The sequence below is a fragment of the Pocillopora damicornis genome, chromosome 1, assembly GCF_964200805.1.
Source record: "Pocillopora damicornis chromosome 1, jaPocDami1.2, whole genome shotgun sequence".
Taxonomy (NCBI): domain Eukaryota; kingdom Metazoa; phylum Cnidaria; class Anthozoa; order Scleractinia; family Pocilloporidae; genus Pocillopora; species Pocillopora damicornis.
The window spans coordinates 26,564,477-26,592,308 of NC_142670.1; the positions used below are offsets into that span (position 1 = coordinate 26,564,477).

Sequence of the window (27,832 nt, forward strand, 5' to 3'; positions counted from 1 at the left end):
AAAACCAAAATGTAGGAAACTTAAGGACGAAAAAAATTATGAATGGTTGATTTTTTTAAGTTTTGTCAGTTGTCAATTAGTTGCCAAATTTAGTCTCCTCACAGCAGGATTCCGGAAAAAAAAGTTGAAACAAGGTTTTTGCAGATGGAAAACTTTTTCTAAAGGCATAGTCCATCGAATAATTGCCACGATTGCAGTAAACTTGGCGTGCAATGCTTGTGTGGCAAAAAACTTTTCAACCTGACTTCGTTTGCCCGGTTGTTAAATTTATGAACGACTCGTCACAATATCGCGACGTTGATATCTGTATTTCGTAATGGTGTTCACAAGAAAATGGTTGCGTTGAAATATATTATTATATTATGGCCGGCAGGTAACTGCATTGATGAAAAAATGTTAAAAAAGGTGCATTCAATGTATAACCTGAGTTGTTGCATCAAGTTGGCTAATTTTAACAAATACCCAAGCCTTTTAAAACCTCTCATATTAAAATTTTGTCAGAGTGAACCAGTGAAAGTCTTAGTTGATGGTTAAATGAATACTTTTTCAGGTCAATAAAATGTATTTTTGTTTTTCATGGTAACCGTGATGTTGCCGCAACTCCAGTTTCCAGGATAGAATTTCATAGAGGCTAGCGTAGAAGGTATAAGAGATGCTAAGTACGATCCTGGCACATTGTTTCACGCATATTGATATGTTGATCACTTTGCAAGTTGTGAGAATATCTTCCTTCCGTTCCACATCTCGTTAACTCTTCGAGAGCCAGTGCATAGGAATTTTTAGAAGTTGAAGGGCTGGACAATAAACTGACTGGAACTCCGCTTTTAGGGTTGGCTATATAAATCTATATAATATTTGACGAGGACCACTCGTCGAAGCAGGGGTGAACTTGTTGTTGAACTTTCAATGGGGCGAAACCTCTATAAACCACAAAGAATCATGGGAGTTAGACCTGAGAAAGAGACATTTTGTATTTGATTTTTGCTGAACTTTCACACTTTTTAAGAACAAAAAGGTAGCTCGGCATCTACAAATTTTATAATCTAAGGCCGTTACACGTTTTATACTTATCCACCACACTGAGAAAAGGGGAATCTCACTCTTTACAAAATTATTCTGTTAATTCAAGCTAACCACAAACGATTAATTCAACTCAAATAGTGCCTAGCATCTAAATTTTCCTTACAGTGTCAACCTAAATCAAAAATTAAGAACACGAGAATATAGTAACTGATCACTAACTTAAGAAGCTCTTAACTGTTAAACCAATTCTCTTTGTTTGTTCCTTAGGAAATGCACAGAGAATAATGAGGAGAAAATACATTCTAATTTCAAGCTGTGAAGTATGAAGTAAGATGCTTGAGGGTAGTAATGTGCTTCACATGTTCTGGACGTTATTCAGCTCTGTCGTTCTGGACGTCTGAGTGAATTCCGACCTTAGTGTTCTTTAGCTAGCGGTTCTTGAGTGCAAAAATACGGGTAAATATGTTTTTTTTTAAAGAGATAATCTTTCCCCTATCTTGAATCGCAAGGAAAAGGAACGACTTACTAAGCGCGAATGCTCGACACAGACGCTCTTTAGAGTAATCGCAAAGATATTTGACGTAATACAGAAACGACTCAGTCTCTATTGTATATGACTAAGGAGAGTCATCGCAACAATACTGCTCTGCTAAACGTTTACATTCCACCAATTTGTGACACAAGGTATCGTACAAAACTTTGTAAGTAGCTTCGCAGCCTCCTTTTTGTTTCCAAGCCATTAACATTTTATAAGCCTTCTCTGCCAGCTCCTTATTGGCTTGTTCAAAGTCATCTATTGCAGCTTCGTTGAATCCCAGGCGTCTTCCTAATGTCTTCCATTTTCCTGCAAGTTCCCTGGACAGACATTCCAACTCCTCATCTGATGGTTCACCATCTTTAACCAAATGAGGATAACAAACCAAACCTGAGGATAACAACGGAAGGAGAATAAAAAAATTTGAAAAGGGATGCTTCAAGGCTTTGGCGAATAGCGAACAGTTGTGGCGAAAGGCGACTTCTCACCTTTTGGTATCATTCAATACCGAATCGTCTGCCCTAAAGATTGTCAAGCTTGAGCGAGGATACATTTGCAGCGGCAGGGGAACCATTTTCCCAACCCATACATAAAAAAAATAAAAACGCTTAGGAAATTTTCCAGACTCATTATCTATTTCTGACCTCTTATTCGCGTATGGCCCGACAAGCATCTTGGAAATGGAGGTCATTAACGTCTCCTAGCTATAGTCTCCAGCAGTTAATGCTGGAATAGGTTAATGTTGTTCAAGATACACGGGTTTTGGATTAATGATAGAGCCCACTTTTAATTCATTATTTTTTATTCTCTTATATAAGTGGGTAAAGAGGATGTCTAAGAAATATAATGCCAGTCTTTCTGCATAAACAAATTTTACCATACATAAATGCGTGTAAACAACATGCAAACTTGAAAAAAAATACAATTATAAAGGAAAATCCATCGCGACATTTTCAATCTCGGTACTACCTGTAGATTGGTGTATCTTCTTCCTAGGAGCTGCAACAGGGCTGCATGACGATGATTCAGAATTTGGATGCTTTACGATTGAATGTTTCACACTTTGGGAGGAGATACCTGCGGAATAATGGGGTTAATTAGATGGCTGGCTTGAGAACTAATGCAAATTTTATGGCGCTGATGGTTCGGAAACGTTGATGTGGTGATCCTGGACTGTGATCATTCGGGTAAGACCCGGCGTTTACAAATTAAAGTGGTAAGTTTTGTCGATTTCTCTTATAAGTAACAATGAGCATTGACAAATTTGACGAAGAGGCAGTTACATTGAAAAATATTCGATTCAAGATTTCATTTGAAAAGCAATAGCAGGTGCAAAGGATTCATCACTGTCAGAGTTACTCCATCATTTTAACGATAAAGCCAACGGAATAATTTTCTGGAGAATTACACTTCTTTGTGTCTTTCCTAAGCCGTTTTGTGTTTTATTCGTTTTCAGCATCAAATTCCCTGCAAGGAGGGACGCACGCACCGTGGTCTGCATTGAGTTTACTGATACATAACAGAGACAATAAGCCATCACTGTTGAGCGTGAGGGGGGCACGGCCCAATTTATTAACACATGAAGTAAGGCAGGTTATTATGACTTTCCGTTGAGAACACCTGCTTTGTCATTAAAAACTACATTCTCAAAACCCATAAAGCCTACATTTCTGAATTTACATATTTTAGAAAAAGATAACTGGTCTTAAGTAATTGTATTTATTCGAATCACATATTTTAGAACAAGATGAATGGTCCAGTAAATTGTATTTATTCAAACAACAACGAAACCTACAGCAAAAACAACAACTTACCACTTCCTTCTTCAAAGTCAGAGGTGATAGGAATAGAAACCTAAATGGAGGAGGAAAATTTGCAATATTACGGGTGCGTATGTGATGAATAGAAATTAGGAAATAAAGAAAATTACTAATCAATAAGAAAAAGGAAAATTAATTAAGAAAAAAGGCAGAGGCATAGAAAGGGACTTTAAAGCAACTGAAAGTAAAGTAACCACAAAATCAAAATCAAAAATTTGCAAGGTCCTGCATGTTCATGTACTGTTTTCTGTGGGCAGGACATTTCTTTACCTATTCGACGTTCCTCAGTGTTTTGTTTCTAGTGATTCGTCCTTAATAAGTTTCGTGCCGCCTTAAATGACCTCATTATCTTATTCGGAAACTAGCTTTACTACTCCTAGGAAGAAAGAAACCTAAAAATGGAGAACTTGCTAAAATGGCTTCTTTTCATCTCAGTAAGCGGTCTGACCACAGGCAATGCACTTTGGAAGTAAGGTGAGATATTTTTATTGAGAATTTGACTGTAATTTTACTTCCTAAGAGCGGTCGTAATTATTCCAACACAAACTAAAATTTTCGCCATGACTCTTATTTCGCAAGATGATCATCTCACAAATGGAGCTTGGGCTGCCTGTGGTTAAAACATTGCTAATCCTTTTAATGAATTGTCATCTACTATAGTAAGGTTGGCATCAGTACTATATTAGCTCTAGGCTAAAAGGGCATTTAATTAGGAAATCCACAAACCGTGAGATGTCACCTACTTGAGACGCTAATACCATGATAATGTTGCACAAAAGTTGCTGATTTTGGTCGCAAAACTTCACTCCTGGAACACTCTCACTTCCTAAGCAAACTTCACCACCTGTGTAATAAACTTTGTTCTCGTGGAATCTGTTAAAAATGAAATGAATTTAAATGAGGCAAACCTAACGTACACCAGCCGAGTCTTCGTCTAGAAAAGCACACGTTTTGAAATCTTTTCTTACAACCGAAAATGACAGCACATTTAACGAGAGCCCTACTGAATATTTAAAAACGAGCATTTGAAGACAATAAAGCCGAAAAAAACCAACATGTATATCTCCATGGCCCTATTGATTGATAAGAAACCTAGAAAAGCCATGGCGAAAAATGGTTCACTGACAGTTGAACAATGTACAGTTTTACAATGGAAGGAATAAATCATTTCTTTGTAAAACTAGCATGACGTAATATATTATACCTCACAAACTGCAGGGCATTTTTTTGGTCTGTGCCCTGGGGTATGATAGCCTCGGAAAGAGACACCAAAATTTTCTCCTCTCCACAAACTGGTTTAGAAGAGCAGCCTTCGTCTTTGTAGGGTACGACACATTCCGATATTTTCCGTATTACATCATAATACAGTCTTTGAGGATAGCAAAAAAGTTTGAGTTTAAAATGTCCACGAACACCGGTCTCACACAAGCACGTAAAAAATCGGGCATGCTGAGGCCTAGACCTATAGCAAAGTTTTCCTACAAACTCAGTGAAGCCCGAGGTAGATTGCAAAAGTGATCTCATCAACTTGATTGGACGGAATCTATCGAAAAAGAAAAGGAAAAATCAAACACAGCTCTAGCAATCCAATGGAAACGATTATCAGCCATTGGACAGTAATCTTGAGTATATACCTACTCGAGTGGTCATTTCAATTACGGAATCTATAGTTAACTAAAGGAAATCCATGTATGTATGACTGTACACTAAAATACGTTTGAATTTCTTCTACGTCATGCGTATTATTTTTCAAATAGAGCCGACGAGAAATACTTACCCAGAGAAATGCCTAACTTTAAATTGCACTTTCCCATCTACAAGACGTGGCGGTTCATCTAATTTATCTGTTATGTCTTTCCAGTCATGTGCTTCACATTGTAATATCCTCAGTTCACCGGGACGTAACTCTGCCAACTCTTGTTTTTCTTTACGGAAGGTGAGAGGAATCCTTATTGTTACAGGCGCGATGAGACTAACATTTTGAGAGCCTGAAATGTAAATAACTGGACCGACAAGTCCTCCCTCTCCTTTTAGCTCACTGCTTGGAAATTCTTGTACCTGGATTTAAAAGCAAAACAAGTTGTTGGGCATGTTAAACCACTCCCAGCATAAAGATAATTTGCTTTACATTGTGGAAAGTGAATTTCAGGATGAAATTTGAAATTATCTAAAATTATAGTACACAATGTAAATGTCCTTTCAAAGTTTTATGTAGTAATATAAGCATTATTATGAAAAAATGTATACACTGGACTTAATATAAAAAGTCTGATTGGTCAAGAGCACTCAATCAATATACAGTAAAGAGTGAACCCAATATCTACCGCAGATATTGCAGTTATCATGTCGAGTTCAACCTCTGCCTAGTTTCCAAGCCCTGACTGTCTGTGAAGTATTCTTAAACTTTTGCAAATTTAAAGAGGTGTCTTCTTTCGTAATTTGTTTAAAAGATGTATAATAAAACAATAATTTAATTTGGTTTTTGCATGATGTCATAACTCACCAAACCTTATGTCTGTGTTGTCTTCGGCTTACGTAGATAACTCAGACCTTGGTTTTGCTAATTCATCACGATATCATGCATAACTTCATCCACTAATTGCATTAATTGCAAACCAATACAAACCAATTTACCTGACAGGAATGACTTCAATTTGACATTTAAATCGAAGCAAAAGTCTGTTTGTTGCTTAGAATGAGTTTTCCAAAACCTAGTTTTAAAAAGGGAATGCCCAGGATCCATGAGTACACATGGGGACAGTAGTACCACAAATAATTCGAAGTTACCAAAACTGCTGATTATAACTTTGTCACATGTATCTTCACACACATGCAAGCACAAGCCCAACTGTCCTCTATTTTAGCTTATAGTTCTTAATTAATATCTCTCTTTCCATGAATATTGCCACCAAGTTCATGGAGTATATGGCAAGTAACTGAGAGTACAGGTTATACTATTGCAACACCTTTGTTTTATCTCCTTGCTTTTGACATCCCCTCACACCAATCCTATGGCTTTCAAAACTGGAAAATGAAAAAGTTGCAGGACTCATGCATGTATATAATTTTATAGTTCCATGCACCTTGATTGTCACACAGAAATCTTGATAAACAGGAACACAACTCTGAGGAATTTGGACACTGACATCAGGAAGGTCAGGCACAATACAGGTCAATTCCGGGCCTCCTGCATTACCTCTTGAAAAGGTGAAAGACTTAGGACACCAGACTGCAGCAAATGAAGAAACTGCTGATTTTGTACAAACAGCTTGTGCAAATGGGAAAAGCCACTTGGGAACTGTTGAAGTTTCTGCATATAAAAATAAATGATTGGAAATGCATCCTTCAGCTGTGTTTTGAAGTCTTCAAACAATAAAGTTACCCCCAACAGATGTCATTATGATATTTATGCTTCAAAGAATAAAGTTTGCAACAACATGGTTATTGAGGAAAATTTATATTATAGTGATTAAAATGCATTGGAGACTTCATGTAACATTTGTGCAATAATTACACGTACTGCTTGGATACACCTAAAGGGTAAACGAAAAAAAAGTTCTAAAGTTGGATTTGAAATGCCTATGAAGAAGCAAGAAGTCTACTTTGACATTATGAGTGCAGCAGGTCATGCATTGCAGGGATAGATGTCCGCATCTAAGTCATTGCACACCTACTCCTTCTCCCTTAAGTCAACTGATAAGTTCGGGTTACAAGTTGGGTTTAATTTTGGGTTAGGAGAGGGGGAGCTGCACATTTCTCAAATGCTGACATTGATGCCAATGATCATTCATTAAGTTATTCACACCTGTATTTAATAAAAACATAACGTTACCTGATTCATGCCAAGTATTCTCTGTCTTTAATTCCTTCCATTCATTGTTCTCTTGGTCAGTCAGTTGCTTGATAACCACCTCATACCCCTCCAAATATGGGGCACTGTGCATCAAAGATACAGTAAAACTTATTCCTTCAAAACTTTTCTTGTAATCCAGATCTGGTGGGCCATCATGAGATATTTCAATAACACTGCTAATCAATATCTCATCACTGGCAGTGGAGGGGGAGAGGGTCCTGGGGTTCCACAACAAGCATCTACATGTAAATGGCACAGGTTGTAGTACAGCTCCACTGCAAAGTTTGATAGAGGCACCAGCTTCCCTCAGGTGCCATGAGTCTTCCTTACCTCCGATTTTTCCTCTGAAATGCAAAGGAAATTAATTATCCAGCATTTTAAGATATTTTTCCCAAGTGGAGTAAGCAATGACAAAGGTATTTAAAATGCAAGTGGCAAACTGGCAGTTTGAAAAACTCATTTAGATATTGACACTTAATTTCAAAACTATATCTAACAAATGTTATTTTTCTTTATTTTTCTTTTCTTTTCCATTAATTTGCTTTTCCTTGACTCAAATAGCCTCAAGTTATAATCATAAATCAAAACATTTATTTAAATGATTCACTATCATTTTTGATAGTAATTAAGTACCCCTTTATTGATGGAAACACTGAAAAAAAATGTTGAATACCTGTAGAACACGGTAATTGAACTTGGTGGAGTAAACTTTGTTCTGAAATCATACGCGTGACATCTGAATCAAAGGATTGTGCAGCAGCATTAGACTTGAAATCACCAGTATGATTTCAGACCAAAAGTGCATGGCAAAAGTTCAATTACCACTTCATTACATTTATTTTAAATTTGCAAAATTCAGTTGCTAAATGAATAAAGATTTTTTTAAAGCCGGTACAAATACATGTATGTTATTTATCCAGTACTGAGCTGGTGTGTAAAATGTTATAAAAGTTGTCTTTCTTTTTGTCTGCAATTTTATTGATTTCCTAAAACAATCGGTTAAATCTAATTTGTTGCTGTACTTTCGTGGAGCTCTCTCATTAGCTGGGAAATCGATGCACTTAGAGCAAAATATAGTGCATTTTATCAATAAATCGTGCCAATGACAACCAATCAGATTGCTAGGATCACCAGTGATTTGAGCATGAATGTAATAAATTTTTAATAGCATTACAGTTATTAAGCATGAACTTTATTAACTAAAGATTAAAAAGAAAATAAAATAAAAGAAAGTAACTGTCATTTATAAAGAGGTCCGGAGGGTTGTTCTTTAGTCAGAGCACTTTGTCAAAAGTTGCCATTAGTTAACTCCTCCTAGCAACTCCAACCCTGCTCTTTACAATGGTCTGTGCATCCATGAGAAAAAAAAGCATGGGAAAGGCAAAAAACTGAGTCATTGCAGAAAAACCCATACCTTTTGATCAAAGTCTTTTCATTGTCTTCAGTGTCTACTGTTGCATCTTCTATATCTGCCAAATCTTTCCTGCCGGTGTAATAAGGTACCTCATCCTCCTCTTTGGCTGGGGAAATTATTATTTTGAGGTGTTTGGTTTCAGTATACAATATAACGGACATTTACTACCACTTAATTCCCAATATCTGTTCAACCAAAATTGTTCAACATGGGGTCTTTCCGCACAAACGAAAAAGTTGTTTATTTAGAACAATTTTTTCGCCATCACTAAATTTTGACAAATTTTGGCCAAAGCCGACAAATCGTGAAACACATCGCCGACAAATTTGTCCCAAGTAAAATCTGGACAAAATTAATTAAATAAGCAAGACCGTGATAAACTTGTCGATTAATTATCGCAAAAGCTACGAACAGCGTGTAGCTGAACTGAAATCAGTTTACTACAGAGGCAAAAATTCTCTTTTGTTGCAAAACTCTGGGATTCTAAAATTTTAAAACGGCTTTGAAATTTATAATGTAGATGTAACACTCAAACAAACTTTTATCCTTTTATTTTGCCAGGACAATTTTAGGCTGGAGTCATGAAAATCGCGAAAGCTCGGATATGCATTGATTAAGAGTATAAGATAAGATTACCGTATGACTCTCCTTCTTCAGCCTTGTCCCCCACTTCTTTTGAAATTTCTAGATGACGCTCACGGTACTCGATTGCCTTACGAAAGTTGCCTAAGCTATGAAAGGCATTACCAAGACTTCCATAAGCCCGTCTCTCTCCAGCTTTATCCCCCACTTCTTTTGCTTTTTGTAGATGACGCTCGTGGTAACTGATAGCCTTATGAAAATCGCCTAACATCTGATAGGCATTGCCAAGACTTCCATAAGCCCGTCCTTCTCCAGCTTTGTCTCCCACTTCTTTTGCAATTTGTAGATGACGCTCGCGGTAACTAATAGCCTTATGAAAATCGCCTAAGCCGTGATAGGCATTGCCAAGATTTCCATAAGCCCCTCCTTCTCCAGCTTTGTCTCCCACTTCTTTTGCAATTTGTAGATGATTCTCGTGGTAACTGATAGCCTTATGAAAATCGCCTAAGCTATGATAGGCATTGCCAAGATTTCCATAAGCCCGTCCTTCTCCAGCTTTGTCTCCCACTTCTTTTGCAATTTGTAGATCACGCTCGTGGTAACTGATAGCCTTATGAAAATCGCCTAAGCTATCATAGGCATTGCCAAGATTTCCATAAGCCCCTCCTTCTCCAGCTTTGTCTCCCACTTCTTTTGCAATTTGTAGATCACGCTCGTGGTAACTGATAGCCTTATGAAAATCGCCTAAGCTATGATAGGCATTGCCAAGATTTCCATAAGCCCGTCCTTCTCCAGCTTTGTCTCCGACTTCTTTTGCAATTTGTAGACGACACTCGTGGTAACTGATAGCCTTATGAAAATCGCCTAAGCTATCATAGGCATTGCCAAGATTTCCATAAGCCCCTCCTTCTCCAGCTTTGTCTCCCACTTCTTTTGCAATTTGTAGATCACGCTCGTGGTAACTGATAGCCTTATGAAAATCGCCTAAGCTATGATAGGCATTGCCAAGATTTCCATAAGCCCGTCCTTCTCCAGCTTTATCTCCCACTTCTTTTGCAATTTGTAGACGACGCTCGTGGTAACTGATAGCCTTATGAAAATCGCCTAACATCTGATAGGCATTGCCAAGATTTCCATAAGCCCCTCCTTCTCCAGCTTTGTCTCCCACTTCTTTTGCAATTTGTAGATCACGCTCGTGGTAACTGATAGCCTTATGAAAATCGCCTAAGCTATGATAGGCATTGCCAAGATTTCCATAAGCCCGTCCTTCTCCAGCTTTGTCTCCCACTTCTTTTGCAATTTGTAGACGACACTCGTGGTAACTGATAGCCTTATGAAAATCGCCTAAGCTATGATAGGCATTGCCAAGATTTCCATAAGCCCCTCCTTCTCCAGCTTTGTCTCCCACTTCTTTTGCAATTTGTAGATCACGCTCGTGGTAACTGATAGCCTTATGAAAATCGCCTAAGCTATGATAGGCATTGCCAAGATTTCCATAAGCCCCTCCTTCTCCAGCTTTGTCTCCCACTTCTTTTGCAATTTGTAGATCACGCTCGTGGTAACTGATAGCCTTATGAAAATCGCCTAAGCTATGATAGGCACTGCCAAGATTTCCATAAGCCCGTCCTTCTCCAGCTTTGTCTCCCACTTCTTTTGCAATTTGTAGACGACGCTCGTGGTAACTGATAGCCCTATGAAAATCGCCTAAGCTATGATAGGCATTGCCAAGATTTCCATAAGCCCCTCCTTCTCCAGCTTTGTCTCCCACTTCTTTTGCAATTTGTAGACGACGCTCGTGGTAACTGAAAGCCTTATGAAAATCGCCTAAGCTATCATAGGCATTGCCAAGATTTCCATAAGCCCGTCCTTCTCCAGCTTTGTCTCCCACCTCTTTTGCAGTTTGTAGACGACGCTCGTGGTAACTGATAGCCTTATGAAAATCGCCTAAGCTACGATAGGCATTGCCAAGATTTCCATATGCCCCTCCTTCTCCAGCTTTGTCTCCCACTTCTTTTGCAATTTTTAGATCACGCTCGTGGTAACTGATAGCCTTATGAAAATCGCCTAAGCTATGATAGGCATTGCCAAGATTTCCATAAGCCCGTCCTTCTCCAGCTTTGTCTCCCACTTCTTTTGCAATTTGTAGACGACGCTCGTGGTAACTGATAGCCTTATGAAAATCGCCTAAGCTATCATAGGCATTGCCAAGATTTCCATAAGCCCCTCCTTCTCCAGCTTTGTCTCCCACTTCTTTTGCAATTTGTAGATCACGCTCGTGGTAACTGATAGCCTTATGAAAATCGCCTAAGCTATCATAGGCATTGCCAAGATTTCCATAAGCCCGTCCTTCTCCAGCTTTGTCTCCCACTTCTTTTGCAATTTGTAGACGACGCTCGTGGTAACTGATAGCCTTATGAAAATCGCCTAAGCTATGATAGGCATTGCCAAGATTTCCATAAGCCCCTCCTTCTCCAGCTTTGTCTCCCACTTCTTTTGCAATTTGTAGATCACGCTCGTGGTAACTGATAGCCTTATGAAAATCGCCTAAGCTATCATAGGCATTGCCAAGATTTCCATAGCCCCGTCCTTCTCCAGCTTTGTCTCCCACTTCTTTTGCAATTTGTAGACGACGCTCGTGGTAACTGATAGCCTTATGAAAATCGCCTTTCCTATGATAGGCATTGCCAAGATTTCCATAAGCCCCTCCTTCTCCAGCTTTGTCTCCCACTTCTTTTGCAATTTTTAGATCACGCTCGTGGTAACTGATAGCCTTATGAAAATCGCCTAAGCTATCATAGGCATTGCCAAGATTTCCATAAGCCCGTCCTTCTCCAGCTTTGTCTCCCACTTCTTTTGCAATTTGTAGATGACGCTCGTGGTAACTGATAGCCTTATGAAAATCGCCTAAGCTATGATAGGCATTGCCAAGATTTCCATAAGCCCCTCCTTCTCCAGCTTTGTCTCCCACTTCTTTTGCAATTTGTAGATCACGCTCGTGGTAACTGATAGCCTTATGAAAATCGCCTAAGCTATGATAGGCATTGCCAAGATTTCCATAAGCCCGTCCTTCTCCAGCTTTGTCTCCCACTTCTTTTGCAATTTGTAGACGACGCTCGTGGTAACTGATAGCCTTATGAAAATCGCCTAAGCTATGATAGGCATTGCCAAGATTTCCATAAGCCCGTCCTTCTCCAGCTTTGTCTCCCACTTCTTTTGCAATTTGTAGACGACGCTCGTGGTAACTGATAGCCTTATGAAAATCGCCTAAGCTATGATAGGCATTGCCAAGATTTCCATAAGCCCGTCCTTCTCCAGCTTTGTCTCCCACTTCTTTTGCAATTTGTAGACGACGCTCGTGGTAACTGATAGCCTTATGAAAATCGCCTAAGCTATCATAGGCATTGCCAAGATTTCCATAAGCCCCTCCTTCTCCAGCTTTGTCTCCCACTTCTTTTGCAATTTGTAGATCACGCTCGTGGTAACTGATAGCCTTATGAAAATCGCCTAAGCTATCATAGGCATTGCCAAGATTTCCATAAGCCCCTCCTTCCCCAGCTTTGTCTCCCACTTCTTTTGCAATTTGTAGACGACGCTCGTGGTAACTGATAGCCTTATGAAAATCGCCTAACATCTGATAGGCATTGCCAAGATTTCCATAAGCCCCTCCTTCTCCAGCTTTGACTCCCACTTCTTTTGCAATTTGTAGATCACGCTCGTGGTAACTGATAGCCTTATGAAAATCGCCTAAGCTATCATAGGCATTGCCAAGATTTCCATAAGCCCGTCCTTCTCCAGCTTTGTCTCCCACTTCTTTTGCAATTTGTAGACGACGCTCGTGGTAACTGATAGCCTTATGAAAATCGCCTAAGCTATCATAGGCATTGCCAAGATTTCCATAAGCCCGTCCTTCTCCAGCTTTGTCTCCCACTTCTTTTGCAATTTTTAGATCACGCTCGTGGTAACTGATAGCCCTATGAAAATCGCCTAAGCTATGATAGGCATTGCCAAGATTTTTATAAGCCCGTCCTTCTCCAGCTTTGTCTCCCACTTTTTTTTCAATTTGTAGATGACGCTCGTGGTAACTGATAGCCTTATGAAAATCGCCTAACATCTGATAGGCAATGCCAAGATTTCCATAAGCCCCTCCTTCTCCAGCTTTGTCTTCCACTTCTTTTGCAATTTGTAGACGACGCTCATGGTAACTGATAGCCTTATGAAAATCGCCTAAGCCATGATAGGCAAAAAAAAAAACAGAAAAAGAAAAAAAAACAGCCTTTGGGTGATGCCTTATCATCGGCCGTTAAGCCTTCTACACAGGAGATTGATATTGAAGTGAAACAATTTATTAAAGAATCACCCGTCGCAATTTGAGGATAAGTGTTAACAAATGTATCGTTCTCCCCTCCTTCTGCATTCCAAGAAGTACCATAACCTAAACATAGCCACTGCTGGTAGAGAAGAGAAGGGAGAAGGCAACAAGGTTCTTCTAAATGCCTTTGGCAAAAGTGCTTCACATCACTGATGATTGGAAACAATTAAAAAGTCCCATTTATTGAGCATGACATGCAGAAACTACAGTGGGAAGCCATTGCCTAGGTTCTGCTATATGGTTACCAATGGGCCAATTACTGCCTAGTAAATTTGTTACATCTTTTTGTGGCCTTGTATCTTTATGGGGATGAAGTTATCACTTCAGAGACGTTGATATGAAGACTTAGCCAGTTTGTAACTACAGAAGATAGAGAGACATTGGACAAGTGCCTTGGCGATGATTTTGAACCTAACGATGAAGATGTCTTGGAATTTTTATATTATTCAAGTGTTTTAACCCTTTGCATCCTAACATCAACATACTTTTTTTTCCGCACTGTTCTCTATGCATATCCTATGGTGCTGACAAAGAGAATTTGTTTAACAACCAAGAGCCTCTTTAGTTCGTGATCATTTCCTTATTCTCATGATCTTAATGTTTGTTTTAGAGGGGATACTGATAGGAGAAAATGGTCACTAATCACTCTTAGAGATCAACTGGTGGAGTCCAATTCTCAAGATATTATGCTCTAAGGAAAACTTTCAGTCCCTCGAGACTAAAGCAAGCCGCCAAATTAATTAACAAGTTATTCAGAGCTGAAGAACCAACTGAAGCAGAACTGACATCCTTTGAACAACTGAAACGGTTTATAGAGTCACTGAATTACAAATCTTTACCCATGTTTCTCTGGATCTGCACTGGTAGTGATGTGATCACTTTACGTACACAACATAGATGTGCACTTTGCTATCCTTGAAGGGTAGCATTGACGTCCTTTTGCCAGAACATGTAGACCATTGCTAGAACTTCCATCTACATTTGAATCATACCCAGCACTGCTTGAGGAGTTCACTAATATAACGAAAGAGGAGCAAGCCTGTTTTGTGGTATTGTTGAGTATGGAAGATGTGAACAATTTGAAATGAACACTCAGAATGCTTTGAAATGAATACTTTGAAATTTGCTTCTTCGTTTTTACAATTTTTTTTATGTTATGCATAACATTTTCACATTACTGGTATAAGGCTTTTTTTAACACAGAATACAAGTTACTGTTGATGGCATTTTCTAAACTTTCCGAAAAAAAAAAAGAATGAGGTCACAAATTTATATCTATTCAAATGTCATTACAGTTGTCACTGGCAGTTAGTTTGGTTACAAGTTAGAAAGCCTTTCGAGAGGAATGTAAAATATGCAAGTTTCATGACTACAAACTCTAAATTAAAATTTTATCAGCTGATCTCTAATATCACTAAGACTTTAAGTAGTAAGTGTAAGTGGTCATAACATAACAAGATATTAAATTGTCAGCCCCTTGAAATGCGAAAACTCGGGGTAAAAGGTGACATGTCGCTTTTACTACCATTACAAGGCATGTTCCTATACTTATCCAGTTTAAATTAGTCTCACGCAGTTGCTCGATCATTTCCTTGGTAATAATGTACGCCGGTCTCCCTCCTAAACTTGCAGAGAATGCCAATGGAATTTTTTTCATGTCGGAGTTCACGTCCATCAAGAACTTGCATATATAAAAAAAGAAAAAAAAAGTCGTGAAGACACTTTCTGGAACTAAAAGGTTGGCACACGGCACGGTTCCAACAATATTTAATCAGCTTACAGTCCGTAGAAGTCCAAGTCAACGCGAAAAAAGGTCGAATGAGCGGAGAAAACGAAACACTAACGAAGACAGCAAAGGAGTACTTCACGCCCAAATTATTCGTGTTTCTACTGAAGTTGCTCTGAATGATCACGGCCACGTCCTTTATAAAAACAAAGTTCATAGAGAAGAAGCTTTCGAAGGAAAGGACTATGAACTGGAAATAGCAGTATCCAGTGGGTTTATCTGTCCCAGCATCAGTTAAATCGTGGTACTTCAGATCCTCCACATACCCCTCAGTAAATAAGAAAAAACCCTTAGGACTTTTATACGACCGTAAACAGTCTTCATCGTAACCATCTTTACCAACCAGATAATGGCAGCTATCGGGAATCCTGAAGTCTGGAATACCCGTGAAATCATGAGTCCAAAACTTCAGCAAAAATGGATGGGGAAGTAGTTTTTCTCCTGGCAACGTAATCAACTCGTCGCATTGCTCTGTTTTCTTTACAAGTTCAGGAACTTTTATTTCAGCCGCGTTCTTGCAAAGCTCTAGCAGTTCTGCCCTTTTCCTACTCTTACCGTTTACAGAAATTTGAATACCCCTTTTCATTTAAGAATTTCCGTAGCTCAGGAACTTTCATATTTGTGAAGAAGGCATCATTCCCTTCCATTTTGAGAGGACTCCTTTCCCCTCAGCCTCGACTTGATGCTAAAAAATCAGACTTACTCGCACAAATAATTCGAAACTAGCCTATTAAATTTCACACATCGATCACTGAAATTCGATAGGTAGTTTTGAACTCAAATCACTTTTGTCATGTCTGGCTTGCCACATTAAGGAAAGGTACGTTTTTTCTTGGGGGGACAGGGCTGGGGCCTCAGAGGGGAAGGTTATCAGTAAAAGTGAGCACCTAAAGGGGAGAGTCATACCTTTCTGTAAGCAATTCATGCTAAGGGACACACTTTTTCCAGAATTTTTAAACGAGGTCTTTTGTGATGTGCTTTCCATTTTACTTATAGTTTAAGTTTTTCTTTTCACCTACTTTGATTTAATTTGGTGTTTCGTTATCGCTTCTATGTTACATTTCTACATTTATATGCCATGGCACATAGTTTTTTCTTGGAGGACTCATGTCCTTTTCCATCCGTATCGAGGCGTACTAGACTCAGGTATCGTTTCTTAAGCCTCTTGCTCCTGTTGACTGTCCGCTGCCCGAGTTTCTACTTGATCCAACAATGCGCTCTACCCGGTCACTGTCAGACTCTGAATTTGAGTCAGAGGCTGGCTGAAAGTTGTTCTGACTGTCCTCCACAATAGAAGTCAAAATCTTACTGCCAATTTGTGCCTCACCACCCTAACTCTCTCATCTTTCTTTCCTTTAAATGTAATAAAGTTCAAGTTTACCTACTCTAAGGGATGGCGACTGGTTTCTGTGATAGAGATCTTCCTAGTCAATGTCATTGTAGCCCTGTTTCTTTATTTCGGCACAATTCCTTTCATTATCTGTTCGCCACTTATCTTTTCTCATTTCAATGTCAGTTAGATGCTCAATATAATCTGCAACAAGCTTTCTGAGACAATGTATTTTTCAGAAAACTCTTTGATTGCCTTTTTATCCCCTGCTTTGAGCTTACCCTTTTGAAACATCTGTTTTATTTGAGCTCAAGGCTGATAATCATCAGGTTTGCGGCCACTCGTAGATGTTTTCGTACGTGGAGGAGGTGAAAGTCGGGAAGTTTGGTGTAATCGGGATTGGTTCGTGGAGTTTGTGTGCCTGGAGGACTTAAAAAGTCTCAAAGTTTATACTTCCATATTCAAACTTCAGCTATACAACGATAATATCCCACAGTGAATGTTCGCAATTTCTTGTTTCACCTCACACACATTTAATATCGAGATATATTTACATTCAAACATTTTGCGTTCACAAGCGAAACGTTCTGAGATAACTACGGCATGGAACATACCACGAAGTAGTGAGGGGAGTGTCGCACTTTTGTCAGTCACCTTAAGGCGGGGGGTCAGGAGTTTTTTCTATTAAAAGGCCAGGGAGGGCCAACATTTTTTTTTGGAAAAAATACCAAAATTCCCCAGCCACCCCCCTCCAAGAAGAAACGTACCTTAATTCTTTAAGATCGAAGAGAGCGACATCGCACCGAGCTTCATCTTCGCGATGCAATTTCGGTATCAGGTCACTGAGCCGCGAGAACTCGGATTTACTCAGTCCGGCCGATCAACATTACAGAGAAGTACCAAGTCTTACAAATACCTTTGTATATTCTTGTGGTAACAGAGAAAGTTTGCGTCGCAAAATAAACTTCGTTTCGACCGGGCTTAACTGTTGTAAATCAGAAACAGTGAACCAAAAAGCTTAACTGTCCATAGGATTCAATTTGTGCTATATTTAAAGCTGACAAACATTGGTTTAAGCAGCTCCCATGAAGAAACTGAATATTTTAAGTTGTGTTTGAAAAAACAGCTTTAAAACATGTTTAAGCCTTGTTTTGAGTGGGGTATAACCCTGTCACTGGCTAATGATGCATCACTTTAAGCAAAACGAGGTGAAAGTATCTACCAAAAGATGGCAGACTAGCCCGCTATTTATTCCGGTGAAACTTTAACTAACAGCTCTAAAAGCCACGCAATATCTGCAGCATGATTAAAGTTCTTGTTTCTCCATCTTCACGTCGTTGTACTAATTTTACTTTCAAACAAAATTTAAGGCCATGATCAGTATTTAAAGTTAACTTGCAAATATGTAGCTCTACTCTAAGCATGAAAGACGTCATTGTGGAATAGTGTTAATGTTCATATTCAGTGTTTTCAAACCTGAAGAGCTGTCCTTTTCACGATCTCGATCTGTCTCGCCTTGCGGAACCTCCATAGCTAAAAAAAGAACATAAAGGAAAATATTACTTATCTTCCCCAAGCGCTTCAGCGGTCAGTTCATTTTCCTAATTTATCAAGTTAAACAAGCCATAATGTAAAGGAAAAAATCAATGGTTTCTTTGCACACCTTAATCTCAAAACAATCGTATGTTCAATTTAAAGAATTAAGCTGCGGCTCAATTTAAATAGACGTAAGTATAGGTAGACGCCTAAAGGTAATTCCGTTGGATGCCTGGGAGCTACTAAGTGTAGCATTGAAAGAAATTGTGCAGTTACAGTGTACCATTATTAGTCATTTAGATCAGCCGAAGAAACCACTACAGAAAATTTTAGTGTTGAATAAACCGTGACTGTTTTTGTATTTGAAAATGGCGGAGAGTCGCAGCTAAAAAACCTTTTCCTGAAACAAACTGCCACTCCACCTTCTAATCTCCTCGTGTTTCTCAGCGCCTGTTTCATCCCTCCTAAAAGCAACAGTTCGGTTAAAACAATTTCCATCCCCGCTGACAGACTTCCTCCTTTGAGCCGTGATTTGTTTATCGAAAACGTCAATAAGTACGAAAACAGGCCGTATACACTTTAATATAACTGAAAGACTGTACTTAAGTTAAAGACTGTACCTAAGTTATTTCTTAGAGATTTGTAGTTAAGTTTATGGTAAGAAAGAAATCGATTAAAATACCACAGCATGATAAATAAACTCAACTGTCTCCTTTATCTAATCAAAGAATCATGGCCAACCCGTGCATGATGAAACATAGTTGTGAACTTGTAGATACAGGTCTTACTGCAAAGCAAGGTTGCTCTTATTTCAAAATCCAAGGTTCCGGAATATCACGAAGAGATTCACAATCATGGTAACCATCCAACTCCGCAGAATAATTAACCTATACACAGCCGACAAAAACAGCAAAAAATAGTAACCTGTGTTTATCGAATTTACGTTTGCAGAATTCGTTAAATTTAGCTGCTGGAATCCAAATCTTTCCTCGCCTGCACAATCCAAACTCCACCATTCTCCAATCCTCAATATATCTTTGCATTGTAAGGCAAAATTCTTTGTTCACACGGTTTTCTCCAGCTTGTATCTGATAAGTTTTCTGTCTCGGAACGAAAATACCTCAGAACGTACTTAATATGACCGGTAGTTTTTTTGACTGAGTGAAATTATAGATATGCGGAAATGATTTCCATAGGTTTTCTTTTGTAAGAAAATTATTTTCGTCCGCTTCTGATCAATCCAGCCGCCAATGTTTACATAAGATGGAAATCGATAAGATTATACGTATTCCTATTGACTAGCTTTGCAATTTGTCCATGCAATGAAAAAGAAACACAGCTGGGTTTTCACCATGGTATGCCATACGCATACCACGGAAAAAGGGAAAATTCCTAGCTGCGAGCGATCAGGGGCAGAGGGAATTTCCACCTTCAGAGGTCGAAAAAAATCGATTTTGCTTTATTTCACTAGACTGAATTCAAACATTCAACATAATGTTTCCATAAAATAATCCTTTAAGATCTTTAAAAGCAACCGATTTATTTCGAAAAACGTATTTTTAAATGAAAGTTAATAAATTAGGAAGGTGTCATAATCTCGGACCTGGGCGCATCCCCTGGGCGAGTTTCGCGGCAACCGCTCACGTTGAGGCTCGATTTTCATTTAAATATAATTCCATATCTTGTTTACATCGCGCACTTTAAAAAAGCCACTCGTAGAAGCTCTTTGCTTGTGGAAAAATCTTTGCTGACGGAAAAATCAAGAGCGGAAAAAACTCCTTGGTAAAAAAAAAAAAAAAAGAAAAAAGAAAAAAAAGGCCCAAAGAAGAAGGAAAGAGTACCATTCTGTAAAGAAAAGAAAAAATTTCCTTTGTAAATGAGACTTGTAATGTCGGAACTCCACGCTGGCGTCCATATTTCGAACAAAGAAGTCGCCGTCCAACCAAACTTTGCCATACACAACGTTGAAAACGAGGTTTTCCTTTTCTATATTGAAGCCTGGATACAAAGACATTAACAATCGCCTCGAATCGTAATTTTAAAAGTTGTCTGTCGATTTGTTGTCTTGCTCCTCAGCACATTTTCCGGCTTCTCCATTTTTACCGCGGGTTTTCTTCGCCTTTGGCAACTTTGCTCATTATTGTGTCGCCCTCCTCAACGCTCCACCGAGCGATCGAGAATCATTGACGCCAGGAGGTACAGTTGTCCCATTGCTTGCGGTTTGAGGAGACGAGATAATCTCCTGGCGTGGGGAGATGTTGTTTGCGAACCTCTATGAGCTAAAATCTCGAATTTGATTTTAGGAGGAACATGACAAATTTGAGCGAATTTATTGGGTACATAGATTTGTCCGATTTTCGTCAAATTTCACCAAAACATTCAAGGAATAATGATAACGCATGTATAAACGGTTGTGAATATATGGAAGTCATATATTTGAACTGCGGTTAAAGACGTGAATATGAAAGCGATCTACCACTTCTTTTTACTACTTCTTAAGTAGTGTTCATTACTGCGAAGATCGCTTTCATATTCACGTCTTTAACCGCAGTTCAAATATATGACTTCCATATATTCACAACCGTTTATTCACCACTTCAAGGGTTTATTTGGAACCAACACAGTGACCAACTTCCCGTCGACTTGTTAGCTCAGTTGGTAGAGCACTGCACCGGTATCGCAGAGGTCATGAGTTCAAATCCCGTACAGGCCTGATTTTTTTCAGGCCTTCTTTTCACTACTTTTTAAGAAGTGATCATTACTGCGAAGATCGCTTTCATATTCATGACAACGGATGTGTCGGGAAATCATGATATTTGAAATATTTGTCCCGTGGCGTCCATTTACGCAACACGCCTCACATGTTTTTAGCTACTCCAACTTTAGATGCCGATGCTCATGTCTAAAAGTACACCCCGAGTGACCACGCGTGACCACGAGTCACCACGAGTCACCACGAGTCACCACGAGTGACCGCGAATGACCACGAGTGAAAAAGCGAAAAAAAAAATCAATTATTAACTAAAATAAAAATAATTGATTGGGTAGGGAAAATATTAAGGTGAATTTTATGGGAAATGCTAAAGGAAAAAGAACTATAGGGCTGACCGACATTCCGCAAAGGAAACTACTTTGCGGTTCTGACGACTATCGACTCAAGTGAATCAAGTTCATCCCCTGACACTTGATCTATGGGAAGTGTATCATATATCTTACATGTTACTAGTGAAGATCGCGTTCTTGAGAGGGAAGTAATTGTTAAAGGTAAGCCAAATTTGGTGTTGTTGGTTTAAGAATGAATTTATAATCATTGGGAATTTTCTGAGATAATGCACTTATCAGCGGCCATCCCGTGAGGTTGACCCATGAGAACCCCCGGGCATTTGCACCAAGACATTTGCAAGTTCCACCTATCCAGGGCCAATATTCTTCCACAAAAAGCTTCTACTGTCCCTCCCCCGGAGAGCATAATTTGAAAGGAATTCCAAATTGTAACGTAATTTCCTGCATAATTTTTAATAAAAGTTTAACAATAATATATATAGTTAGCAAAATATGAATAATTCAAACAGATGGCAATATAAATATTCAACACCTAATCATCAAAAGATTAGCATGGAAGAGATCATAGATTTCTTGCGAAAAATATTTTCGCTATGTTAGGGACGGATGACCTACAAAAGGGGACAGATTTACGAGAGAAACGTAAGACACGCTTACCTTTTCCTTTCGTCGCCATTTTGGAAGCCGTTCAACGGTAATACCCAGTCCCCGCGGTCCGGATCTTTCATTTTCAAGATAGCGGCGATGTTACAAATCCCGCGGGTCTTTCCCCGAGTATCTTGCCTCGGAAGTGCAAAAGCGGTCCAATGCCCCCGTCCCGGGCCAAAAATTAGCGACAAAAGTCAGCAAATCCCGCGCTATTCCCCAGTATGTCCCCGGGGTTAACCCCCCCGGGATGGCCGCTGATAAGTGCATAAGATGCATCATTCCTCTAACTTGGGACATGCTACATGATTATCGGCTGTAAATTTGAGCGGTGATTTGAGAAATTATCTTGTTCATCGACGCAAAATGTTGAGTAAACTAGGTTGAATTATTTTGCGCGATACCCGCGAGCAAATGTGTGTAATGGTCATGCAAAATTAATTTAATTAATAGATCCTTAAAACATTTTCAAAAGTCATTTATTACGGCAAAACGATACGATTGCGTTACTTCAGTCGACAGCTTAAAGGTCAGACTATGAATGAAGCGTTGACGACTAGACTTATTACTAGACTTATTACAGATTACAAGGAAAAAATCACATTCGAACTAGCAGACAGCATGAACAACGCGCTTAAGTAATTCCTACGGAAAGTCTACGGGTCACGCAACAGTTAGTTTGGCGGAGTTCTGCATGGAAATGTTCGATGGCGGTAATAAGGATGTAATAATATGTGTGCAAACCCTCAGAGTAATTGGTTAAATACCATGGCAGTGAAAGCTTCATGCATTTTACCTATTTTGAAGCGATTTCCCTGGTAAAAACCAAGAAAAACCGAGGGGGGGGGGGGTGTCTATCTCTCCCCGGAAAAAACCAAAACAGAAACCAATTTGTCTTTTTGAGTTTTGGGGTAGATCCTTTAAACTGGCCAAATTTCACTGAAATCGATGAGACAGTATGTAGCACGACTGCCTGGTGCTCTCGTGGACACACTTAAGCTTTGTTTTGAATGGGGTATAACCCTGTTCCTGGCTAGTGATACATTTCTTTAAGCAAAATGAGGTGAAAATATCCACCAAAAGATAGCAGACTAGCCCGCGGTTTTTTTTTTCCGGTTAGGCTCTAATTAACAGCTCTGAAAGCCACGTAATATTTTCAGCACGATTAATTTTCAGGTCTCTCCATCCTCATGTCGTTGTACTAATTTTACTTTCAAACAAAATTTAAGGTCATGATCAATATTTTTACAGTGAACTTTCAAATATGTGGTAGCTCTACTCTAAGCATGAAAGATCGCATTGTAGAATAGTAAATGTTAATGTTCATATTCAGTGTTTTCAAACCTGGAGAGCTGTCTTGTTCACGATCTTGATCTGTCTTGCCTTGAGGAACCTCTATAGCTAAAAAAGAACACAAAAGAAAATATTATTTGTCTTCCCCGAGCGCTTCAGCGATCAGTTCATTTTCCAAACTTATCAGTTGAAGTTCAAGTTAAACAAGCCACAATACAAAAGAAAAAATCGGAGGTTTCTTTACACACCTTAATCTCTAATGAGCTTCTTTCCGTGGTAATTTATGTCTTGCATGACAATCTTAAGTTCAAATTAAAGAATTGAGCTGCGACTCAATTTGAATAGACGTTTAGTATAAAAAGGGAAAATAATTCCTTGCTGAAAGCGACCGGGAGCAGAGGGAATTTCTCTTCGTTAAGTGAAAGTGAAAATGAAACTCATGACTTGGATTTCACACAATCAATATTCAAGAGACAGAAAGAGGAATGCCCTCTCGATTGCGGTGATTTGGAAGTTTTACTCAGCATCCTTAGATTTTATTTACCCATTGCTATAACAGTAAACATGGTGAAATATTTTTAAAACCGAGTTAATGCGTTAACTCTTCATTAAGAGTCAATGTGACTGTATAAACGTTAAAAATCAAATTACCAACGTTTGCACAATGTGAAACACACTTAGCTGCGTTAGACATGATTAACAGCCGATAAGAGACAGATTAAAGCGGTAGATTTATGAAGACAAGCAACCTTCGGAAATACTACAACCTCTTGATCAACATTTCACAGCTTGCTTCCTCGAGTTCACGACACTCTTAGTTTGCTCTGAAAATGGTTCACATGCAAGCATACCGAGCTCCCGAGCCCCCGAGCCGAATTTTTCCCGAGTGCGTCTCTTTCCAAATGTTTTGACAGTAGTTTAAGCGGTCTGAATTTTCTCATCAACATTTCCGAGAAACCGAAAGCTCACGACCGTGTGCTCGAATGTTTATCCAACATCTTGAACCCTTACGTTTTATTCAGATTCTATTAACCTTGATCTTGCTTCGCTTTCGCTATTTATCAAAATCACATACGACTGTATGCACGATGATAGTTATACTGAAGCAGGTTGTTTGGGGCATCTCTGCAATTGAGGGTACTACAAACAACGACTGTTATCAAAATATCTTCCAAACCGCTGCTCTAAGTCTTACCTGGAACACAGAAGTAAGGATTCAACCAATCTGTTACTCAAATCTCGTGGGAAAATTCATCCACAGCTACAGTTCCTTTCCTTCGGCTGAGGTGTAAAACTAACTGATTTGTAGATAACTGTACAGCACTTTTACAAACGAGAAATTCGACGAGACGAGAGGCGGGAGACGAATGACGTTCGATTCATCGCTTCGTTTGTTTCCTAGAATTTTAAATATGTAATCGTGAAATTCGCACAATTAAAATAATCACTTGACCATGACAATGGAAATCAAATTTCCTAGCTACCACGCGATTACTTGATGAGGTCTTTGCCTTACTTTACGGTTACATTCCTCTGACCCCTGTTTTTAGTCAGTGGGTAAATTTGCTTCCTCGTGTTTATCTTGGTTACATCGTTGTCATTTTCATGAATGTCCGAAGATAAGTTAAACAGACAAATTTTCCAAAAATAAGAAACCTGCTCGAGACTCTGAGTCATTGGATTAGAGACAAGCGAAGAACCGGGCGAGTTAAAGTTCCTGATCCCACGGCAGCTTTTTCGCTCATTTTCACCAGCCCTGCCCCCTTCCCACCCATCAAAAATAAATGGCGCATTTTGGTAATTCCACCCTTTTCTTGTTTTTAAGTTCTACGCTGAAAGCGTGACTGAGCCCACAGGCAGCCCAAGCTCGCACAGTTAGCCTTTAAAACTATGCAAATATGATAATAATTTTGGCCGACGAACGAAATATGAGGATTTGTCTGAGAATAAACTGTTTCTTACTTAGCCCAGAAATTTGAAATATTTTTCAACAAATAACTTTACTTGCCTCTATATTGTTTGTTCGTTTGAATTTTGTAAGTTTTTTGAAGCTGATTTCCGGCCGCATAGGTAGCTTTCAGTTCCCTCTCTTGCCTCTCTCAACAGCGAGCTAATCAGCCGCAAACCAGCCTTGAAAATTCGAAAAAAAGCTGTGCTATCTTTGTTTTCAATCAAAACGAAATCAAACTTTCAAGTTGAGAATGTGACTATTCCAATCCTTTAAATTCCACAATACAAATATATCGAAACCTACCGATTATAAGCTCAGCAACTATACAACTTTGTACGAGGTTTAGGAGGGCCTGTATCCGGGGGGGTCTATAAACGGAGGGCCCTATGTCCGAGAGGGCTTATGAAAACAACAGAAAAAGCGAAAGCAGCTGGGCGCTGATCAAAATACGTTTTGCATTTATTGGTTTTTAATTAAGCTTCAAAACGTCAAACGAAAAAACTAACAACACGAACAAAGCTGCAAGATAACAGAGCTGAAGTTCAGACTTCCCCCTTAAAGTTCATCTTTGCTGTCCTAGTATTAAATATTTTTCTTTATTATTTTATTAATATTTTTTCTTTGTTGGAAGGTAGATGGGCATTTAATCTGGGGGGGGAGGCTTATAAATGGGAGTTGGGGGCTTATAAGCAGCAGTTTACAATGCTTATATCTTTGCTGTACTCATATACTCACAAAGTGTTAATGTAAAAACTTGGACTTCCTGTGGTGTGTTAGGCTGTAAGTGGGGTATTGTACATCTTTCTGTTACAAAATCCAACTGAGGTGAAATGAGCTGTCGATGTTTTTAGTTTATTAGACACTCTTTCCAAAAGCTCGGAAAAGAGAGAGCCACAATAGGATATAACAAATCCTTATCAGCATCACACAGTGCAACTGTCACCTTGACTTCTCAGGGACAGAGGATGAGGGCACTGATGCAGAAATATCAAAACTTGCGGATTTCAGATGACAATTAACAAGCAACATCATGAGAATGCACAGGTTCAATAACAAGCCATCAAACTAAGTTAAAACTTGACTTCTTATGATCATATGCCCAGTATTTTTTTCAATGACTGATCTATCTGTGCTTCATGGGTTCAACTGCCCAGCATTTAAACTACTATTTCAGTTTTAAAACATAATCTCACTTTTTAAATGAAATATTCACAGGACACAACATTTTCATATCAAGGGTGACTAAAAAAGAAATCATAAACTGGTTTCCAATTTAGAATAAGCTCTACACTCAGTATGCAGAGTAATTCTCATATATTTCATATTAGCAGTAATCTTTTTAAGTTTCCACAAGCCCAAAAGTCTCCTTACAACATTCTTCATCCCCGACAAAAAGTGAGTGGGTCCCTGTGGCATCTTCTGTCTCTGAACTTTGCTGCAACAGGTGTGGTTGTTCTCTCTTTGCAAGTTTCTACTCTCAGTTTTTCTTTGCTTACAACAAAAATACATCATCAAACCAGAGGGAAACCTAAGAGAGGTAAAAAATAAAATACTTAATTAATTTTTCATAGATAAGAATCCCTATTTTATTTACAACTTGTCCCATAGGAAAAAAAAGACCAGGCACACCAGGTTTTCTACTGTTTAAATATAAACTTTCTCTGAACCTTTAACCCCAAATAGTGACAAGCAACTAATTTCTCCTTGCAATATTATCCCTAAATTATCATTATTATCATGAGAATGAATAGAGGACATGATTACTATAACGAAAAAAAGCTCTTGATTATTGAACAAATTCTCCTTGTCAGAACATTAGGAAATACATAGAGAAAAGATTGGAGAAAATGCATATATATATAAGATGTTAAAGTGTAAAGAATTAAAACAGACAATACCAAATGCATGTGTATAAATTAAGGATTCTATTATATCATTGTGCTTCTACGATTTCCTTGGCTTATAGTGTGCTCTTGCAGGAATTGGCACATGCGAGCACAGGGTGCAGATGGAAAATGTGTATAACGGCAGAACAATAACATAAGCATCATCTTCCAAATATGATGAATTTCATTTCTTTTTTTCTATTGCTCAATTCTATGAATCTAATTTAATCTCACATGTATTTGTAAGGAGAATCCCATGAGCTCAAGTAAATCTCTTAACTCAAAGACATGAGTGATGTTTAGAAAGCTTTGGTAACTGCACAAGCCATGGGAATGCCTTTTGGAAACCTTTCCTAACAAATAATGAGTAACCATAAATTATGACATGCAAGAGCTGCTTATGCATTTTTATGTATGATATGTTCTAAACAAAACCTCATACAAATACTGCTATTTGTACATTCCTGGTGCACATTTCTCAAAACATTTTTAACCAGTTAGAAAATGTCTTAAGATAATTATATTGTTTGATTTGATCATTCATTAGAATAATCACATCAAATTTTATGAACACATCAAATTTAAATGTCTTTTTTTAAATTATGAAAAAGTTTAGCATTGTTTAGTTATCTTAAAAAGCTTTAATTTCAAGCCAATGTGTATGGTATGGAAATAGACCAATCAGGAATGAAACATTTTGTTTCAGTATATAATGATTATCATTAGAGTATTTTAAAGATAATATT

General features: G+C 38.6%; 2 protein-coding genes and 1 pseudogene across 2 annotated transcripts; 1 reads left to right on the forward strand and 2 right to left on the reverse strand.

The window, feature by feature from the left end:
* Window positions 1-970: 970 nt before the first annotated feature.
* On the reverse strand, window positions 971-3,940 carry LOC149053005 (uncharacterized). The gene is made up of 4 exons (XM_089182185.1): window positions 3,926-3,940; window positions 3,373-3,412; window positions 2,528-2,635; window positions 971-1,948 (listed from the first exon to the last, which is right to left on the reverse strand). Exons 1-4 carry the CDS (start codon window positions 3,938-3,940, stop codon window positions 1,641-1,643), a joined length of 471 nt encoding a protein of 156 aa, XP_089038311.1. The 3' UTR covers window positions 971-1,640.
* Window positions 3,941-7,736: 3,796 nt separating this feature from the next.
* On the reverse strand, window positions 7,737-13,266 carry LOC149053006 (uncharacterized; the record flags this gene model as incomplete). Its single annotated transcript, XM_089182201.1, has 2 exons — window positions 7,737-8,751; window positions 9,282-13,266. Coding segments are annotated over 2 exons (4,191 nt in total), but the record flags the coding sequence as incomplete, so codon positions are not given.
* A 243-nt stretch (window positions 13,267-13,509) lies between these two features.
* LOC149053007 (uncharacterized) lies at window positions 13,510-14,684 on the forward strand (annotated as a pseudogene).
* The last annotated feature ends 13,148 nt before the right edge of the window (window positions 14,685-27,832 follow it).

Coding starts and splice junctions, on each gene's coding strand:
- LOC149053005 (XM_089182185.1), bottom strand. Junction 2,636..3,372: donor TGACTTTGAAGAAGGAAGTG/GTAAGTTGTTGT, acceptor ATTATTCCGCAG/GTATCTCCTCCCAAAGTGTG. Junction 1,949..2,527: donor GAAGATACACCAATCTACAG/GTAGTACCGAGA, acceptor TGTTATCCTCAG/GTTTGGTTTGTTATCCTCAT.